Below are 21644 nucleotides of genomic sequence, written 5' to 3' on the forward strand. Positions count from 1 at the left end.
GACTGAATCACACATTGAGTGTTTAGTTGATGCTAGTTCCTGGAGATTGTGTAGTTGATCAGGTTTTGTCTGGCGAAAATTTTCAGAATATTTCCTGTTTTAACTGTTTTCTACTAAAAGTTGAAAGTGAGAGATAAGTCAGTTGAATTCTAATGTAAATAAAATAAACTGAAGCTCTCTGATTGTTGGGCTAATAGTTAAAGTCATATTCATACTCCGGGAAATTGTGATTTACTGTTTTCTAATGTTTTATTGTCTAAAAAAAAGTTAGTAAGTAAAGAGCAGATTAACTGAAACAGGTGGTAAATGTTAGTTGCTGCCCGAATTCAGTGTCGCTTTAATCAGCAAGTTTTCTGTTGAAACAAAAAAAATGAAATACAATGAACATTGTGAACAGTCTTTTATTGTCGACATCATAGAACAAAGGCAAATCAACACAAATAATATTGATATTAACAATTACCATTTTTAATAATAGACATTTTATTCTGTAGTGCACTTTAAATCCCCACACACTCCTCCAATGTTAAAGGCAAAGGACAATCAATCTGCTGAGCTCAGGGTTTTCCAGTGGAGTCGTTTGGTCACTTCGTTCAGGAGTCATGAGGTGAAGAGTTCAGAGTTAAAACGGAGAAGACACTCGGGAACACTTGATCTCTTTACGTCTCGTCTGCGAGTGTCACACTTATTGCTTTAAGCGGCGTCTTGTGAGAGTGAGTTTGGACACATAAAGCTAAGCCTGTAGACGATGCTACGTGTCCTATTAGAAGGTTTCGACGTACAAACATTGTACTTGGGACAAGAGACCCTGGCCAAAAACACTTTAAAATCTGACAACAACATTGACAAACCCTTAGCTTGGACTTAAAACCCTTCACGGCATAGTGCGACCTGGGCGACGGGAGGTTCTTCAAAGAACCAGTAACGGTTCATGGCCTTAACAACAAGCTTCTGAAAAAATCCCAGAGAGAGAGAGCGAGCGATCGTCCCGACTCTCTGCTCCCAGCGAAAAAACAACAGAAAGGACGTCAGTGCAATTTACAGGAATCTGTTATTCCAAAAAAACTAAAAAACAAGATTGCTTTGTTAGAAAACAGGCAAGTGCTGATTAGGCTGGTGCAACCCATTTGTGCATGGCTGCATGTACAGCAGGTAGACATGTGTACATACATACACACACGCACACGCACGCACGCACGCACACACTCGCACTCATATTCACACACACTCTCACCACTCATGCACACAAAGCAGCACTAAAAAAATGGAGCATTTGCAGTTTCATTTAAAATATTTTTGAGACCTCTTCCTGAAGTGCAGTCCTCCGACACATTCATCACTTTTCTAATGTGAATCTGTCAGCTCTGCAGGTCTAAGCTCATTGGTCCTAGAGGCACATATACGCTCGGCTAAAACAGATCAAATCAACACGGTGAGGATCAGGGATGATTTAAAATCAAAACACACAACGAGACTCAGTATAAAGGGCGGGATAACGTTGATACAGTGTGTGAATACTGGAAATCAGTCAAATCATAAAACAGATCTAAACTTTTATTGAACTATTTCATTCATTGTTCTTGTTAAATAAACCCTCAGCTAAGCCAGTAGCCAGTTAAAATCTCCAGAGTTGAAGCAGTTGCCAGAAGCTGCAGTTGTAGGAAAGATTAATATCAGACCTGGGTACAGTAGTCTGAACAAACACCTGTTGTTTTTTGTTCAACTTCAATGTGAAAAAATAATCACATTGATTTAACCAAAGAAGCAGTGAAGCAAACCTCGGGACGTTTTTTTACACATTTGACTGCAACACAGATGCTGTCAAATATCCCCTGAGACCTTCTCATGCAAATCTATGTAACATACATTTTCTATTAATACAACCTCATCTGAACTGTGCACACAAGTGCATCACTTCTCAAAAAAAGAGTTAAGTAATGACACAATGGGAGGGGGAAAAGTGCTCACTTTTCTCACAGAGGCCAATGATGAACTTTTAAACATGTTTTTGGAGCAACAGAGATGGTTGTCAGATAATAATTGTTTGATTCTGCAACTGCGTGTCACCAAGTCATGGTAGAAATGTAAAAAATATTTTTTTAAATTGTGTTTCTCTTGATGAGGGTTAAACCAAGGGTCGTTTTAGAAAACTACCATGCCTTGGAGCTAATTGTGTCATAACTGTCCCTCGATTTTACATGAAAGTGTAAATGTTTCCATGTCATGTGACACAGCTGAAGACTTGATGTGGTAAAAAGGTAAAAGAACAACAGCTGTTTGCAGCGAGTATTGTCACCCCGGCCTGAGAGGACTGGAAAAAGAAAGAGAGGTGAGGTCTGTCACTACAATCATGGTCGCGTTAGGCTCCTCCCTCCCTCTGTTACCAGCACTACGTCCCTCCTCCCTCGTCCTCTTGTTCCTCCATGTTCTTGCGCGCCATCCTCTCTCTCCGCTCCGCCAGCCGCTGACATCGAGGGCAGTCTTTACCCGTCCGGAAGCAGCCGCGGTGGTAACACGCATGGCACTCTGGGGAGAGCAGAGAAACAACGATCAGTGACGTGACCACGAAAATGTGTCATCTCGACAAAGGACGATATCAGTGTTGACAGAGAGCCGCTCCCATGTCCTAAAACAAACAATGCCACTGTGTTTCCATAAGTCAAGCGGTTAAACGGGTTCTTCAACAACGAGATGTTCAGTCCTGAAGCAACAGCCAATCACGAGCAGAGCAGAGGGAGGGAGGAAGGGTGAGGAGGGGAGTATAAAAGGCAGCAGTCAAAAGCAGCGAGGCAGAGGGCAGGAGGAGGCAGGTAGGTAGGTGAGAAGGCCCACATCCTGGGAAGAACACACACACGCACACACAAACTCCACCCTAAACCTGTTCAGACACCTTCAGTTCTTTTAATAAAGCCTCACAACCAACTTATCTGCTTCAACCGACACTTATTTTCTGTAATCACCATCTGAAATGATTCTGTTTCTGTTTCCAAAAAGACAAAGTGATGAAAAGTGGATGAAATGACAAGCCATTCAAATTCAAAAGTAGTGTTTATTTCATGTTCACATTAAAATGGAGCTTAAATAATAAGGGAAAAGCAACTAAAAGGCATAAATTACACATTCATTCGGCCACACGTAGTCACCTCGCACAGTAACAATCTCCTATCAACAGAAAATAAAACGGTTGGAAAAACATTCACAGGTGAGGCAGCAGAACAACAGGCATGAAGTTTCCTCTGCAGTGGACCCATCAATACATTTAAATAAAACAAAACTACTTCTGCTGATTCCACAGAGATGCGTGACACAATCACAAGCATCAGATGTGTTTGGTTAGAATAAAAACAACACTACTCAATGTCCAAACAGAAATTCATGACCACAGCAAACTAAAAAGTAAACATTAATAAGACAGCGACGACTTTGGTGTCATTTTCCAAAAGCAATCTATTTCTAAAGCCGTTTTCAGACATGCACTAAAGTCTGGACGCTTTCCTGAAATCTTCCAGAGCTTCGACAGCTTAATGTGAGAACGCAAATGTCGTCTAACGTTGCTCTGGGTATTTTCCAGAACTTTTCCTGCAAGCCCCCTAAAATGTCCCGTGTGAGAACACAGCAGGAAAATCTCTTTTTCACAGTGAGTGAGTGGGCATGTTCAAGACTGTAAACACTGCTTTCCACAGTGGATATTATCGTCCTGTCCGCCTCCTGCATGCTCTACCCAGACCCCACAGAATGTTCCGGAAATGTTCCTGCTGTTGTGAACGCCTCTGACTCGGTCAAAATGGGAAAGGCGAACTCAGGAAAATCTCCAGACCCAATGTTCTGGACATTTTACCCAAGTTCATGTCTTAAAAAAACAGCTTAAGCCGAGAACCGAACAGTGCAGAACTCAAGAGCCAAAGACAGGAAACTAGACGAGTGGAACCAACACCGACACCTCCAGAATCTAAGCCAAAAACACCTCCATCACCAAGTAGCTGCCAAAACATCCTCCCTCCACCAGCTGTGCAAAACCAGGACACACCCACGCGATCACAGAGCCAGAAGACAGCGACAGTTTGAAAGGCATGAAAAGACAGACTACAGACAGAGAGAGAGAAATAGTAAGATCACACAATGTATGTGATTATCAGTTTAGTGAAGGTATAAAAAATATGCATGGCATAATGAGTAACGTGCTTCAGACTGATCCGTCTGCTCAATATGACTCCACAGCCAGGAGGAAAAGAAATACTCACCCATGAAAAATAACTTGAACTCCTTTTTTTTTTTTGCACAGGGAGCTTTAAAGTTGCTGGTAGGCAGATGTTGTTATTACTATTTTTACGGTTATTATCACTGTTGTTACCGAAGATTATCGTAAGCTAAGCTTACCAGCTGCTACGAGATGTGTGAGTGTATCAAGGATTTGATGAATTATTCATTGAAATACTAAAGACAGAAAGGTCTTAATATTCAGGATCGTCGATATAGTTGTGCAGCCGACAGCGTTTAAAATCTACAGACTATGAACATGTAAACAAGACAGGACAGTAAGACAATAAAAAAAACTCCGTAAACCTTGAAATAACTACAGACTTTTGCTTGATATGATCAGAGATCAAGATATATGAACCTGAAGCCCTGAAGCAAACTGTTGCCAATAATCAATCATATAATAATAATAATCAGTATCTGGACGATTACAAGCCGTAGGTTTATCCACATCCATCAAACATAAACCTTTCAGCTATGTGTGGTACTGATACTTGGCTGATGGTTACTTCGGAACACGTTCTCCAATATTCTTTGAGTATCACTCTTGTCCTCCACCTCCCTCAGAACAATTGTCTGAGTCATTCATCTCTGCGCTCTCCTCTTTGTCGCTCTCCTTCTCTCCGCCTTCCCTCGTCTTCCTGCCTCTCTTTACCCTCTGGGCTTTGCGAGTTTTGCGACCTCTCCAGTTAGTCCTGGTAATGGTGGTTGGCTCTGTTTGGCCTTCCTCAGGTTCTACCTCTCTTTTCCCATCACCACTTTTATCCTCTCCCCGGATTTTCCCTCTGCCGAACACAGCCGACAGCTGATGGGGTTTTAGCAGTTTTGTAAATGCAAATTTCTCCCCCTTCCCTGCACCAGATTCAGATTTGACCATTTCGGCTGCTTCCATTTTGGCTTTGTCTTGCTTTTCATTATTGTTCTCCTCATTCTTCAACTTGACTTTCCCCTTCTCCTCAGTTCCTGTTTGTTTCTCCAACAATCGATTTTCAGACTCTCCCACTCTCACTTCGGCTTTCCCTTCAGATTCTTTCTCTCTTTTCGCGAAAACCTTGGGAAGACTGATTAACCCCAATAAGTTCCAGAGTCCTTTCCCCTCTTGTCCCACTTCATCTAGACTCTCCATACTGCTGCACGTTTCACTGTTACTGTCAGACCCGTCTCCTTTTGAGATGCTCTTCTTTAATCTATCTATTTGAAGAACTTTCTGCAAGTTGACTTTTTCCCTTCTTGCATACTCATCTCTCCTTTCCTTACCACTTGTTCTCTCGTTGTTATATACATCCCTTTGACAATCTCCTTTCTGCTCTTCCTCTTCCTCTCTCCGTGACTCCGTCCCTCCTGACATCTCCTGCTCCTCCTCATTACCTTTGCTCCTCGAGAAAACTTTAACCAGATTTACTGAAGTAAAACCTATTCCACCCCTTTTCTGTCTCTCTTCTTCTGCCGTGTCCCTCGACTCTTCTCCCATCTTTTCCCTCTCCTCACCCTGATCCAAGTCTAAATCCTCCTCCCCTCCCTCCCCCTCTTTCCTGTCTTGGGTGAGAGCCTTCAACAGCCTACGGGGGTTGGAGATCTTCCAGTCTCTCCAGGTAAGTGGAATGAAGGGGAGGCGGGGGGAGGGGGCTCTCGAGCCGCCCACGCCGGCCACCAGCAGAGAGGGCTCACCTTCGCAGCGCTGGCACTTGTTCAGCTGGAAGGGGAAGATGATGTCTTTGTCGTTGCCGCAGAACTCGCACACAAAGCCCTTCGCCTGGCACAGCTGGGGAAGGTCGAAGCAGAGACTGAATTAAAAACAAACGGGTTTAAGAAATATCCGGTGATCTCCAGTTGAGTAACAGTATCTGATTTAACCGATCTCTGTGTGATTAATGACTGTAGCAAAAGAAAAGGCACAAAACAAGTGGATGGTTTTCTCACCACACAACCAGCTACGTGCATGGTACCAAGTTTGAGCAGCTCTTTCATTCGGGGAGCCATGTCCCCGTTGCGCACAGCACTGAGGTCATTGAGGGAGAAGAGGTGAAGGTCCTCGGTCAGGTGACCTGGCAAGCTGTCGAACTGGTCCAGCACCCTGAGGGAGAGACACAAGCACACAAACACACAATGGTGATGCCAGTCTTTTTTGTGATTCCAAAATTATTGTTAAACTCAAAGCACCATTACATATCTTACTCTTTAGCAAAACGACAGGTCTTGAAGAGATTCTTCATGTGAAACAGCTGCACCCTCAGAACCTGAACAAAAAAGGGGGACAAAAAAAAAAATATGTTTACTTCAACATACAATGAAATAAAGAGAAAAACACACACACAGCCATTTAGTTTGAAACGAAGGATAAGGAACAAAAGGCGAGTTTCACTTCCCAATAACAGCATCTGTGATGTTCAGGTGTTAAATATTCAGTGTCCCTAACAGCTGAGGGAGCTGGGCAAGCATCCCATACCTCCTCTTTCCAGTCGGTACTAGATGTTTCAACACCTAATCAAAAAACAATCCAATACATTTTATCCAGGAAGGTTTTTAATGCGTATCCTTCCTTAATCACATCACTCAATGTGTGAGTGAAGTAAAATGTGAGTGATGTAAAATGTATTAAAGGCACACCCAAGGAAATTTGTGACACCCAATAGATAAAAATAGACTACATGGTAGTGGATTACAGCTTTAAAAGGTTTGCTCTATAACTAAATGTAAAAAATACCTAAGGCACCGTGTGGTTTAGACCAGAGCCCAACCGATATTGGCTGATATGAGCCTTTCACATACATATCGGTATCTGCGTTTGTGTCTGCTGATGTACGCAACTCTTTTTTTAGCACCATCTTAATGGTAGTTCTTAATGGGATGAATGGCTCCATTCACTCCGACATAGATAACTGGACTATTTTCAGCTTATACATCTGTCACAAGTTGGTAATTTTACAATTAAGAGACTTGCTCAGCAAACAACAGCAGCATGTTATGGTCCAAAGTGGCTGAAACCATTTAGCAGCTGATTTTTTAATAGACTAAATGAGAATTTAAACTTGTATTTGTGTTGGGATACCAACGGTTACCCTCTGGCTTCTGACTCTGCACTCACCCGCACAGCCTCCAGAGCTTTGATCTTCTTGTACAGGCCGCTGTTGATGTCATTCGGGTTAAACAGTGGGTCGCCAGCGATCTTGCTCAGCAGGTCCCGGGCAAAGTTGCTGACATAGTACTTGCTGAAGTCCCACTTCCTCAGCACTCGACCGGGAACCACCGCCTGGGCGTTCTCATGGCAGCACTGGCAGAAGTAACGGCCGAGATATTCACAGTAACGCAGTCGTTTGATATAGTCTGAGGTGGAAAGAGGCAGCAGAAACACAAGTAGGGTAGAGGTAAGAATTTGCAATGGACAGTGTCTCTGCAAAGCTATACATATGTCTATACATAAAAGATAATACCAAAGTAAAATTACAAAGTTTTAAGACAGCTGATCGAGTTGTGCTATTGTTTAATCTGTTACAGTTGCATTAAAAACAAGAACTGAAAGTGTTAATGTAAACAGAAACTCAGTGTTTGGATAAAAACAGGAAGAATAGAATTGAAAACTTGAAAAAAACTTGAGAACAATAACATTTTATGTATTTGTGGTGTTGCTGGTTGTACCTGGGTCGATGCGGGTGCCACAGCCAGCGCAGCGGTAGATCTGTTTAGCCACAACTATCTTCCTCCTGACGGAGAGGGAAAACATTGACGTAACATACAGTAGATGTCTCAGGAGCAAGAGCGAGGACAGGAATATGACTCAATGTAAACTAACAGAATGAAAGACCAATACGAGCCATATTAATGAAGACAAACTTTTTTTATGCCTGAACCACAAACAACATGAAGACATTATGAAGCAACTTTCTAACCAAAAACATATTTTAGAGTTAAAAAAAACCAACACTTCACAATACAGTCAATGTGTCTCTTAAGTTATTATGGGGCCAAATTTGCAGTCTCATCATCAGTTCTGATAGGCTTTCCTGGACAATTTTGATTTAATCTGCTAATCTACAGCTAAATTGTTAACCAGGGGTCTGTGAATGGCAGATTAAAACAGAAAAGAATAACAAAAGAAAGAAAGCGAGAACGTTAAGGGAAGGAAGATTAAACCCGGCGTGGACTCACTTGGGGGCAGGGTGAATGTTGAAGATGATCTGTGGTCGAGGCGGCGCCCACTCGAGGTTGCCCCGTACTCGAATCCTCAATTTGTAGATGTCTGCGTGTTCGCCATCATCGGGTGAGATGGGCAGGGAGTCGGGGATGGGCAGAAGCTGGGTGACGGCAAAAAGGAGAGTTGTGTGAGTTCACTGTTCACTTGTGTTCACAGACTTTGTACGTTTGGTGACATGAAGTAGAAGTACAAAACAGTACTTCAGCGAAATGTTGTACCTTCTGTGGAGCGTCTTGTTCTGGGACCAGCCAGTCGAGCTCCGAGGCAGCAGGAAGCTGCATGCCCTCAAACTGCCTGAGCAAACCCATGGCTACTGACTCAGCAGAGTTAGACTGGAGGAAGGATGGAGAGCTGAAAACACACAGAGAAGAGATTCTCTTAGATTTACAAAAAATATGGTGACAGCTTTTAAGTTTGTTGTGTTGCAGCTGAGCCAACTGGTTAATATTGCAAATGAAATGGAAAAACAGTTAACTTTTTAATTGTGCAATTTAAATTTTAGGTAATTCAGGTAACATTTTTTCAGATTATGGGAAATAAGAGGCAAGAATTGTCCGTTGTTACTTACATGGAATCTGAGCTGAGAAAAGACTTGCTGCTGGAGCTCACGCTGCGCTTTATGTCTGCATCTACAAGACACAATAATAATAAATAACAGATTTGAACACCGAGAAGCAGAAACTGGTAGAAAACCCTTTTTTCATCCACCAGCCACAGAGACTAGAAGATCATCAATATTTATATTGAAATGCAAATATTGTGATTATTAGGGTGGAAAAAAGATTTTTGAGGAAAATGGATGATTTTGTCTGGACAGAACTGTGCCAGCAGTTGGCTGGTGGATGGATGTTCAATTGTCACCACTGGTAAAATTGCATAATTTTCTAAACAGCTAAGCACCGTTCAATGTTGTGAGAATAAATGACTCATCGACAGTGATGAAAAAGGAAAATCTCGGAAGACATTTCCCTTTAGAAAATACTGAAAACCCCAAATCACATCTGACATTGTATTTAAGGTATTTTTTGCATGTAGCGTGCAGGAAAGCAAAAGAGTAGGGCAGAGATCAGACTCCACAAATAACATGTGAAGTAAGCAAAGACATTAAGCAGTAGAGGTTTGTCAGAACAGGATTGTTGTTTGTTAGATTCAGAGCCGTTACAGAACAGCAAAGAGCTGGATAAGCAGGTTTTTCAGGGGGAAATGGCTTCTCATTATATCTGTAGACAAATTTCCCATCATACGTGTATTAGAGCCTTATTGAAAAGAACAAACTCTGAAATTTCCAGAATAAAGTCATAATTACTACAAGAATTCATTTGGAATTGAATGACAAAAAGTCCAAATATTTAGAGAAAAAATTAAATAAAAGAGGCAATTTCATCCAAGCATACCTATTGGAATGCTTTTACGGAAGATTTGAAAAAAATCAAAATGTTGAAACCTGGAGACAAATCGGTTAGGCCTGAATAGTGAGTGAAGATTGTCTGATTTGACTTTGACTTCAAACTTTAAAAGGAAAAAACAAGATGGAAAGATGTTACAGCAATCACACCTCATTCTCACTGTGACCACTTTGACATTGTACAGAAGTACATTGGACAAAATTGAATGGATGGATGGATGGATCCTGTAGCTACAGTCACCATGAGTCTTCACTTGTTACCTCTCTCATCTCCGCCCATGAGGCTCCCTAAACTCTAAACATGTACGGGCACATTAGACCTGCCACCAGAACCTCTGAGCAACAAGCACCAAGACAAACAGCCAAGCGCACAATTCAGCTAAGGTAAGGAGGCAGCTGGCTCAACACCAAACTGAGAACTTACAGCGTACTTCCTACTGTAGTATACTATAGAGCCATTCAAGGAAAATAAATGTTTCATTCTGAATAAAAACCACTGAATTACAACAGCTGCTGTGACTCTTTGAACCACAGAACATTATTTATTCACAGGGAGCTCGAAACAGAATATAATAGTATTTTTTTAAGTACTTGGAGTCAGGATGGTGTAAGTTTCTTACTGTAAGAAGTTTGGTTATCAGAAGAACAAGGGACCTGGACACTGTAATTGTTCATTCTAATAAGAGTATATGTACATATAGAGTATAGGTAGTTACATACTTGAATATCAGCTCAGTTTGAAACCCTCACATTGGCACAGCACCGTGACTGACCAGGATTCTTTTTTTCAGCATGATCATTTCTGTCCAATTTTTTAAAAAATTCAACTAAACAGCTACGTGTCACTTTTCAACACAATCCTAGTCAACGGGCAATAAAACAAAACAAGTTTTAAAAAAAACTTTAGTCTTGCTTTTCCTCATAGTATAGTACTTACAAATGTATATTGGATAAAAAATGGCTTACTGCCCCTTTAAGCTATCATTGGAGTACTCTCTTAAATTCTGTCTGTAGGTTGCAACTGCAGGGCCTCGTGCAAGTACAAATTGGTGAAAGCTGGAAGGACAGGGGTTTTTAAAAAAATGTTGAACGATCTGAATAATATATGCATGGAAAATTTGGATGAAAAAAATCAGCAATGACAAATTCTCAGTTTGGAGAGAAGCCACCAGCTTCCTCTCAGAGGAGCGCTGCCTCAGCAGACAGTATGTGTTTATCAGTGGAGCCTCGCCCACACATCCAGCCTGCAGATACCTGAGAAGAGGGAGGCGAGTGACAGCGAGAGGCCATTCTGAGACACCGCCAGCAGGGACTGACCCTCACAGCCATCTGAGAGACAGAAACTAACACTCAGCACAACCATCACCACAGGCACAGACATTCACAACAACAATCCCGCCTGTGCGTCAGTGTCACAGGAGAACATGCGACAGCACAGTATACTGCACCGATACTGCATATGTGGGAGTAATGCAGCTATGCAGCTCCAAGATACAGCACACTTATGTATTCACATTCTGCAGCACTGGGAGGTGCAGTTCTAAGGTTATAAATTAAAATACACAAATAAAACTCAGGCACAAGGTGCATGCAAACATAAAACCCCACGACCCATGTTAATACTGTAGCATCAAAGAACATGTTAAGATATTTCTGTGTGTTAGTGATTTGTCTCTTGTGGTTTATATATGTGACGTCCGCTTCTCTTACTCAGAGGAAAATGTTTCTATGAGGAATATATCCAACAGCAATTGCACCCTTAAGATTTATTATGACCATAATAATCCTGGATATGCCACATGACTGTAAAGTCTGCATTAACAGCAACACTAATAAAATCATTTTACTGTCACAAACACAACTACGGCAAAACAATCTGTGACTTTCTGACTCAGACTTCCATATTTATGGTCCATGGTAAAAACGTGAACGTGACATGAAGACTGTGTGGTAATGAGGTTATAAATTATGATGGAAAAGAAATTCATTCACTCAGACAGAGAAACATTTCCTAAAGGGCATCGTATGCATTTTGGATTTTTTTTTAAGCTGAATACTTTTTTTTCCCGAATAGATTGCTTTTTATTGCTATTGATGTTTGCTTGCAGGGCAGAGCTGGCAAAACTCAACTATTGAAAGTAGCTAATGTTTGTCCAAACAGTCGGGAGATTTGTTGCTAGGTGCTTAAAAAAAAAAAAAGGTAATTGGATTATTAAAAAAATTGTGCCAATTCATTTTGAAACAGCATAGGCCAATTAGGAAACTCTCCTTTACCATTGGCCTAACTTAATAACTAACACTAACTCATGAACATGGGGGATGTAGCGCAAAAAACCCATCTCATTTTTTTTGTGTTTTTTCCCCCGGTGCTCCCTCATTCCCTCTCTCTACCTCTGAGTTCACACTCCTCCACCTCCTCAGCTGAGTCTGAGTCAGACAGGCCCTGGTAAGAGTCCTGAGAACTCCGCCTGGAGCCTCCACTGTCAGTGGAGTGAAACACTGTAGGAGGGGGAGACAAAACAAGTGGTAGGAAAAAATATGTGAGAGACAGATGACACAATGTATATATACACTCATTATAATGCTAGTGAGACTGATTTATTAATCCAAGAGGAAAGACTTGAGACGGAGACATATAAATCCCAGTGAATACACATAAGAGTTGAGAGGGGGACCCAAAATTACAATTAAGGTAACCTGTAAATTTGTTGGGTAAATCTGCTTAAAATTAGCAAAAAAAATTCAGAGTGTTTCTTACATACATACACATGTTAATTTTCAATACTTAATTCGGAAAACATTCAAGTTTTCGAAAATCACCCTGACCATTCAAACTTGGAGGAGGAGAAGGGCCACAACACAGTGGATGTTATTTTATATTCAAATACTTTTAATTACTTTATATTCATCTAAATAAACAAATATCAATTACATGAGAAAAATAAAAAGAAAAAAACATTGCTATAATATTCATCCATTTACAATGATCAATTTGACCCAGACAGATGTGATCACTATCAGAGGTTTCCAGTGTTTTTATTATTTTATGCTGTGTATTTTATGTTTTCTAGTATTTTGTCTCTCTGTAGGTGAAGGCATCCATATGTAAGAATCTCTTAAAATCTAGTGATAATTATGTCATGTCATTTTCAAAGGATATCCAACAAAGCTCACTTACCATTAAAAAAAACTATGACATAGCAACTTATTAACATAAAATGTCGACCAAGACCATGCATTTTATGAAGGAAACATCCTGCACCTGTTACAGATGAGTATGCGTTTTATCTGATCTGCCTTACTGTGCTGGGAGGTTGCGCAGGGTGGCAGGCGGCTGCGGCGGATCAGTTGCCTGCGAAGGCGGATCTTCTGCTTTAGCTGCTGGATCTCACAGTCACTGTCTCCCTCCTCCTCGCCCTCCTCCTCCTGGCGCCGCAGGTTGTACTTCATCAGCTCGATGGCTGCGATGAGGGACTCGGAAATGCTGAAATGAGCGTTCTCCTAACAGGACGCAGAGAAAGATTGGAAATCCCTCAGTGGAGAGCACTAACTTTATTGTTTCAACCAGCTTACAGCGATTTCAACTAAAAGGTGTATTTCTCACATGATTTGCAGAATTGTAGCATCACACCAATTTGCCCAAAAGTGTACATCAAGCTGATCAATTAGCACTGACACCAGGAGTAACTAAAATGGACTACGGCCTGACCTTTTCGAGGTCAGCACAGCTGCCAAAGTCCTGCTCCGACAGGTAGCTGATGAGGCTCTGGCCCTCCGACGGTTTCCTGAACATCCCATCTGGCATCTGTACACCGCTGTACTGGGACCCATCTGAAGCACCAAAGACATGCACAACAAACACAATTACATTTTTGTTCACAGTTGATTCGATGTAGGAACTTTGAGGCAATCAGTTTTTAGCTTTTATAATTAAGGTTTGGCTTTTTTACCTTTTATCAAACTGGTTTAGTTAAATTAAATTAAATATTCAAAGCTCGGCAAGAAAAACACACTCACTATTGCGGAGTCAGCTGAACTCTATCATAAATACAGTGGCCAATAAAACATTTTATACTCACAAACACACCTAACAACCTTTCTATGACCTCCCTGCTCAGAGTCCAGTGAGTGACGTTAATGGACCAGCTGACAAACTTTCAACAAAAACTAGGTCAGCTTTCCTTTTCAGCTTCCTCCTGTATGCATAGCTGCTTTCAGACGTGGACCGAAGTCCCGACATTTTCCTGAAATTGTGCGGACGTGCTGTATGTAAGAATGCAAATGTTGCTCCAGATATTGTTCAGAACTTCCCCTGCCAGCCCCCTAGTAAAAATCTTAGGAAAATGTGCAAGTGAGGCCATGTTAGAAAACAGCAGGAAAATCTCACAGCGAGCAAGTGGGCATGTTGATGACTGTAAACAAAAAATACTGCTTTGCACAGCGGAATTATCGTCATGTCCTGCCTCCTGCATGCTCTACCCAGACACCACTGAATGATACAGAAATGCTCCTGTTGGTGTGAGCGCGTCTGACTCGGACGGTCTCCTGCAGCGTTCTTCATATGTGACTGCCAAACTCCGGGAAATGCTTGCACGCAATTTTGCGGACATTTTACTTCATGTTTGGAGTGGAGTTTCTGTGGCTCAGGTCTTACTTATACTTAAAGTAATCTCTTGTTTAAGACATTTTATCCAGTTAATAACTGTTGTTAACTAATATGTGCCTGTTTGTGACTATGATTAATGTTTGTATGCAAGCAGAAAACTCACAAGACTCCATGTAGAGGGAACTGGGCGTACTGGAATCACTGCACTGAGGTGCGAAGGGGCCGTAGTCCTTCATGCAGCAGTCACTGCCAGCCGTTTCTATGAGACAAACAGTGCATGTTAACAGTCTCTCTTTGAAATGCCAGAGTCACTAAAATCGATGATTCATTTTTGAAGAATAATGGAGCAGGGAAAGAAACGGATTTGATTACATCATCGTTTTTGGATAAGGTTGATGGAGATGTTTTATTGCATGCAGAGCCAAGTACTGTAGGTGGCTGCTGAGTGTTGAGTAAAATGTGAGTCAATCAATATGACAGTTCATTTTACTTACACTTTACATGTGATATTTTTAGAGAAGAAAAGTTATAAACTTGTATTTTCAGCTGTTCCCTTCAGTGTAACTACCTTCTACATGTACAGTAAATTTGGGAAACGTCGTTCTGTAATATATCTTTTACATTTACACATTATTTTCTACATTGCTGTATAAAGAACGATTCTCAATGACAGTAACAGCACTAAATCAAGAGATTGGCATAACTCTCATATCAAGAACACTTGAACATGCCATGACAATTTCAATGAAATGATAAGTCATGAGAAATGTGTGCATGAACAAAAACTAACAACATTAAAAGTGATCATTCGATGCTTTGTCATTACACTTTGACCTGAATAAAACAAACAACAACAAAAATGAACCTCGATGGCCGAAAGCACATCTATGAAAGTAAAGGCAAGACTGAAAATGAGAGGGGTGGAGAGAGTTCATCACCATGCAGAGAAAAATAAAACGAAAGGGTGGGAGGGGTCAAGTGATGGAGCACAGTTAAACTGCACTGCCGACCTGCTACGGGATCTTCTATTATTATGGTGATTTTTCGGTGTCCCCCTCCTTCGCACAAATGGTAGAAAGAGACACGAAAGAGAGAGAGATAGAGCAAAAGGAGAGAAAGTTACCTCAGGCCAAGAAGGGGAAACAAGTGAGCAAAGAGTGGAGCTGTTAATTTGGTTGCATTCAAAAACCTTCAGACAGGAAGTATTCTGAGAGCAACGAAGTATTCTGAGAGAGAACGTAGCCTGATAAATAAAAACAGGCTTTGCGGGTATAATTCCATCTAAGTTTTACTTTCATTTTATCCAAACGTGCGAAGAAGGAAATGTTACATACAAAAGTTTTTAACCACCTTCAAAAAGCTGAAGGCTCATTCTAAAGCATTTTAACCCTTGAAGGCATCTTGAAAATACATCTTGAAAACAATAATCACATTCAGAATTCAGTTCAACATTTCTAATTTATCACAACATACAAGCTGTTAGATGGTTAACAACCTGTTATAAGATGAGTTACTTTCAAGTTTACTCACCATTCCTGAGTTTCTGGTTGATACCCGTGTCAGAGAACGAGCGGGTGTGTCCTTTGGACCCGCGGCCTGGCCCCCTCTGGACCTCTGAAAAAGATGAGCGTCTCGGTGGGGGCGGGGCCTGGGATCTTTGATCCAGGGAATGTACCCGAGCTTCGCTCTGCTCACTGCTGTGGGTTGAGCTCTGGGAGTCACGGCGACTGCGTTGCCCCAGGTTACCGATGGCCAGGTACTCTGGACCATCGTCATAGTCCCCATCGCCAGAGTCCCCTGTCTCAGGCTGAAGGGAGGCAGGCGTGGGGGAGTCTGTTAGGGTGATACAAGGGACCGAGGCGGGGTCAGGAGGGGGAGTGGCATCCTGCTTGCTCTCCCCCGGCCTGGACACACACACCCAGGGAGCTCCCAGGCTGCTGGCTGGAGAGGTAGCGTCTGCAACACAAGTAGATGAGGTGAATGGAGTTGACAAGTTCACAGGTCACATGTGGAATGGAAAAGGATTATTATGTTAAACAAGGTTTTCTTTATTATAATTTCATTATTGTAATTTCCCATATATGCATAATATCTATTTCATGTCTGTCTGCACAGGAAGACGGAATTATCCTTCCTTTTATATATTTGTAAGATTGTATTTAATGCAAAAAGTAACAATATTATGACAATAACAATGTTAGAACATGCTTAGGAGAAGTAGCCAGTTGAAGACATTAAGTCTTATAGGCTTAATCAACACATTCTTCACTAACTGACATGGTTCACAAACAATCAGGCCTCTGTATGGTTAAGTCAGACAGTCTATTCATATACAAACTGTAGTGCATTCATAGTGCCATCCCCTGAAACCATCCGCTCTGTCCCTACAAATACTGCAACAGCATAGTCACCACTTTCCCATCATTTGTTTCACTCAATAAACAACCTCAAAATCCTTAATTTAAAGAGACAAAAACAAAGTCTGTGTATCTTTGATAAACCATTCTTTATCCTAAAATGTACAACAGGCCCGTATGTGGCCAAATATTGTCACAACAATGAACCCATGTGACCCAAAGTGTGCTCCATGGGAACATATCATTCATCTCTCACACAAAAATACATGTGATGCCTGTAACATCACCACTTACATGAAAACTGACAATATGAATCTTTAAGCATTCAACTGACACAGATTTAAAAAAAAGCACAACATGGTTTCCTCACTTGTGCTGTTGCTGTTTTGGGATCCGACTCCCGTAGTTTTCCCGGATTTGTGGCCAGTAATGACGGCTTCTCGCAAAGAGCAGTTGGAGGTGGTGAGTCTGCGGTTTAGAGATTCTCCTCGAGGGGCCGAGTCACGGTTCCAACAGGCCCCACCGGCCCCTGGCAACACACACAGGCTCTGGCTCTTCAACAGACCCAGACAGAGTGGGCCCCTGAGAGGGGACAGCTGGAGGTTCGAAAAAGAAGGAGATTAAAAGATTTAAGGCCATGTACCAGGTTCTTCTTCTTCAAATATATCCTGACTTTACAGTCACCATCATCATCGATTGTACAAGATACAGACATTATTGAAGCACAAAGTTATTTAAAGCCATTTCTCCAGACGCACCCCGACGGTGTCTACTTGGGCGAGCAGTTTGGGATTGTTCTGCTCCACAGCTTCCAGACACTGAAACATGGCAGTCACGTGAGGCTCGCTCAGCAGAAAGGCATCATCTGAAAAGACGAGAGATACAGGGAGTGAGGGGAGGGAAGTTTGCATAGAAGAGCAGAAACAGAGACAAGAAGGGAATTGGGGAACAGAAAGTGACTTCAGTTATTTCTTACTTTAGTTTAACCTCTGCAACATTTCTGTTCATATATTTATACTGAGCAGCTCACCGTTATAGTATTTACGGGTATGTCCGAGGTGTCTGAGCAGAGGTCGGAGCTGAGCCGACAGCATGTGAACCTGTAAACTGTGAAGCAGCCAGCGCTCTGCCTTGTAGCTCTCACCAGCACTCATCATCCCGCTGCTCAGTACCGGCTCCAGCTGACTGAACTGAGGGCAGACAGAGAGGGAGAGGTAGGGGAGAGAGAGAGAGAGGAAGAAAGAAAAGTAAAATGGATTTCTTAGGGGAGCGGTACATTGGGGGCGGGGGGGGGCGCGCGGCAGGGCAGAATATAAATTAATTAAAAAGGCCAGAATATAAATTATATTCTTTTTTTTTTCGAGGGGGAAGTGAATTCATTGTTGTTGAAGTCTTTTAAGGATCAGCAGATACCAAGGTTAAAATTGGCCTGACACGTGTGATGCAAATGAGAGGCATGACAGTTGAAAAACCAGTGAGAAATGAGAAGTGACATATCAGCACAAACACTAGGAGAGCTGTAAGCTGTAAACCCTTCAGGACAGAGACAGGGGGCGTCAAGAAGATAATCAGATTCCAACAACTCCAACAAATCCCTTTGCCGTTACAAAAGCTGAAGGGCAACTGTTCTCCACAACACAACAATTTACCACAACAGGTAATCAAGGATGTGTAGTGACTTTGCTGAGGTCATCTTTTCATTGAACTAACACTGCACTTTGCAACTTTGCAAAGTGGGAGTGGGAATTATTGTTTTTGTCTCAAATTCAGCACCTACTTTTCACTGTCCAACAAGCAAAGTCAAACACTGTTGTCTATCCAAAAGAAGACTTGCTTCTGAAATTATATAAAAGCAGCAGTTTATTCCTTCCCTCCTTAAAAGAGTTACACACTGTCGGAATTAGAGCGAAACAAAATGCATCACTTGTCGAGTGTGAATATGATTTACGGAACCGAAACATATCATCCCCTCTTTTTCCGTAAATGTGAAACCCTGAAAAGTTTTCCAGCGCTGCTTTGAGGCTTGATAAAATCAAACAACAAAATGACTCGTGACTGGGGGAATAAATAAAACTATTGTGTGAAAAAAACCCAGATCAAAATCAAAAGGTAGCGTATTATCACACAAAAGACATTTTGAAAACAGAAATTAACTGCTTTTCATAGTCAAAGTTACAATTTTGACAGTGACTCACTTCCCCTTCAGCTGCAACATCAGCAATGCTACAACAAAAAGATCAATGTCTTATCAGTGAAGTCTGATTGCTCAAGCTGTTGCTAAACAGTGACATGTTCCCTTCTTGAAATGCCCATCAATACCGTAAGGTCACAATCTGAAAGATGCGACACAACAGCTAACAATTACATTTGTAAAGTTTAGGCACGTATCCACATAAACTTACCCCCATTAATAATTGAAGAGATATGTGTGCCAAGATAAGTTTTTTTTTTTACAAACCACCCTGCATGCGGCTGGCTGTGACCATACCTGTTCAACGTGCGAGGCAAGGTGAGGGCTGATGTAGCGGACGCACCACACAAACGGCCAGTAGTCTCTTTGCTTGTAGTATACCTGCAACACAAAACCACGGTGTTCACATGAGCCATTGTGGAGAGGGAGTGTGTCCCACATTTCAGTAGTTTTAGAGTTCAACAAAAAATTTCAGGTAACACCTGTCTGATAATGTAAAAACTTTGTCTAAATTGGTAAAGCATGTGATAAAAATGGTTACACACATTCCCAAACAATGTGTGGGTAAGTGAGAAACTTTCCTGTTACATAATCTACATGATGTGAGGCTCTTTGCTTCATCTTTCCTACTGAAATGGAGAGTTTATGTGAAACAGGTAAAGGCTACAATTACTTGTAATATAACTTAAGTTTCAATTACTTCTGTATATGGGTTGTCAGTTACATTTGTCTCGTATATTCACCTGCACCTGTTGTATTGTACAAAATGGGGTTGTGTGACACTGCTGGAACTATATACCTGCATGTTCAATCACAAAAAGTGACAACATCGCTTCCGTGGCCTGACCATTCAAATTCACGGGTCAAAGCTTCCCAACTTGTAAAACAAATAGTTACACAGGGTAGAGTGGTATCAGTCAGATCTCCTGACCTGCTCATTCTTCAGCCCATGACTGAGGATGTTGTTCATGTCCTTGTGGAGCCGCTGCAGACCGCCGTAGCGTGACCACACATTGGGGTTATTGGTGGACACGAGACCCTCCACGGTGGTCTTCAGGCTGGACAGCAGCTTCCAGTGCTCTTTCCTGGAAGGACAGCAGGAAGGAGGGAGGCCGGAGGTTTAGGAATGAGGAAGGAGGTAAAGAAGTGTTGATGTCAGCAGTCTTGTAGCCTGAATCATGACTCACACAAGCAAACACTATTTTAGGAATTAAAAATTTCAGCGGTTTGGTTACGAAATCCTGACCTAACTTCAGTGATCAGCTCGAGGGAAAATAAAGGCTGAATCTCTGAAAGGCACATTCATGAACACCAGTCTATTCTATAATGAAGCAGCAGCATCAAATCACATCATGTAGCATGGACAGAGAGAGAGGGTGAATGTTAGAGATCGTTCTCCACGTACTCATGATACATTTATACAACAGACTCAAGTGTGTATACAAATACCCCTTTACTCACACAATGTACGTGTCGTGAGCTAACATCTATTAACATCTATATGTGTGTGTGTGTGTGTGTGTGTGTGTGTGTGTGTGTGTGTGTGTGCGTGTGTGTGTGCTAGAGCAACAAATGTCGGAGTATAAATTACTGCACAACACACTCAGCAAAGAAATGTCAACTTGTGATTTGACAGCTAGCTTAGTTAGCACGACCTAGCTAGGCGACAGCTAACGGTTAATTTAAAGCCAGCCGGTGGCCAGTTGCAATAACGCAAGAAAAACCAAAACACAGCAGAACAGTAGTCAGACAAACACGAACAGTAGTCAGACAAACACGAACAGTAGTCAGACAAACACTTGGCCTGTTCGACTCGACAGGTTGGAGCCGCGCAGCTAATGTAGCGACCCGACAGCTGTCAAACTGGACGTGTGGGCTTAGCCTAGCATAGCATTGTGGCTAGGCTATTAGCGTTGACGCGCCACCACTTTGCACAGTGGCTCAATTTAGGAGCAAGTTCAAAAGTCACTACTGTTTAAAGGTGGACCGACCAGCAACAGTTTTATACGTTTTCATTATTATTGATTTATGTATGTATGTCGCCGCGACCGCTCGTAGCCCAGCCGGAGCCCAGCTACATACGCGGCTGTCGAACTCACCTGCGCTCCTCCGCCTCTGCCTCCGCCGTGATCTCCATGTCCTCCGGGAGGAGCAACGCTTCGTACAAGGCCGCCAGCTTCCCCGGTGTCGCCCGCCGGCGCCGCTTGCTACAACGAGGGTTTCTATCACGGTGGCGGGGCTGCGTGAGAGAATCACCCGGAGCTCCGGAGATCCTCCATGTCCACCGCTGCCTGTCGGTCGGAGCCGGGGATCACAACAGTGCAGGCCGCGTCATGACCTGCTCTCATCAGGAAGTGGGCGGGGGCGTTGTCATATGCCCCGCCCACGTCCCCGCCCATGACAAGTCTTTTACTCTGAAATAAACTCAGAGTTCATATTCCTCTGTTTGTTTTTTGAGTCGTTGTCGGTTGTGATCACTGCAGGCACCGTGTGTGTAGCTCGACTCATTAAAACCCTTTGAGGTGGCTGATGGAGAAGAAACCTTCTAGAATTACACGACCCGCAAGATGAACTTTAAGTCACTGCTTCCACCTGCTGTTACAAATTGGCATAATAACTGACTGCTAACACCCGTT

The 21644-nt window shown here is 42.3% G+C and overlaps 1 protein-coding gene across 2 annotated transcripts; it reads right to left on the reverse strand.

Annotated features, from left to right (window-relative positions):
* Positions 1 to 383: 383 nt before the first annotated feature.
* Positions 384 to 21373, reverse strand: rubcn (rubicon autophagy regulator). 2 transcript variants are annotated; one of them, XM_035647121.2, is made up of 21 exons: positions 21108 to 21373; positions 19940 to 20093; positions 19306 to 19389; positions 17848 to 18007; positions 17576 to 17682; positions 17188 to 17413; positions 15991 to 16416; positions 14624 to 14719; positions 13564 to 13685; positions 13157 to 13355; positions 12246 to 12353; positions 11109 to 11183; positions 9018 to 9078; positions 8668 to 8800; positions 8404 to 8549; positions 7894 to 7958; positions 7343 to 7581; positions 6433 to 6494; positions 6178 to 6331; positions 5926 to 6019; positions 384 to 2526 (listed from the first exon to the last, which is right to left on the reverse strand). In XM_035647121.2, exons 1-21 carry the CDS (start codon positions 21143 to 21145, stop codon positions 2390 to 2392), a joined length of 2886 nt encoding a protein of 961 aa, XP_035503014.1. In that variant the 5' UTR covers positions 21146 to 21373; the 3' UTR covers positions 384 to 2389. The 2 variants fall into 2 exon arrangements, with proteins under 2 accessions (XP_035503014.1, XP_035503015.1); XM_035647122.2 differs by lacking the exon at positions 11109 to 11183.
* Positions 21374 to 21644: the final 271 nt, after the last annotated feature.

This window comes from Scophthalmus maximus, chromosome 13 (assembly GCF_022379125.1).
Source record: "Scophthalmus maximus strain ysfricsl-2021 chromosome 13, ASM2237912v1, whole genome shotgun sequence".
Classification (NCBI taxonomy): Eukaryota; Metazoa; Chordata; class Actinopteri; order Pleuronectiformes; family Scophthalmidae; genus Scophthalmus; species Scophthalmus maximus.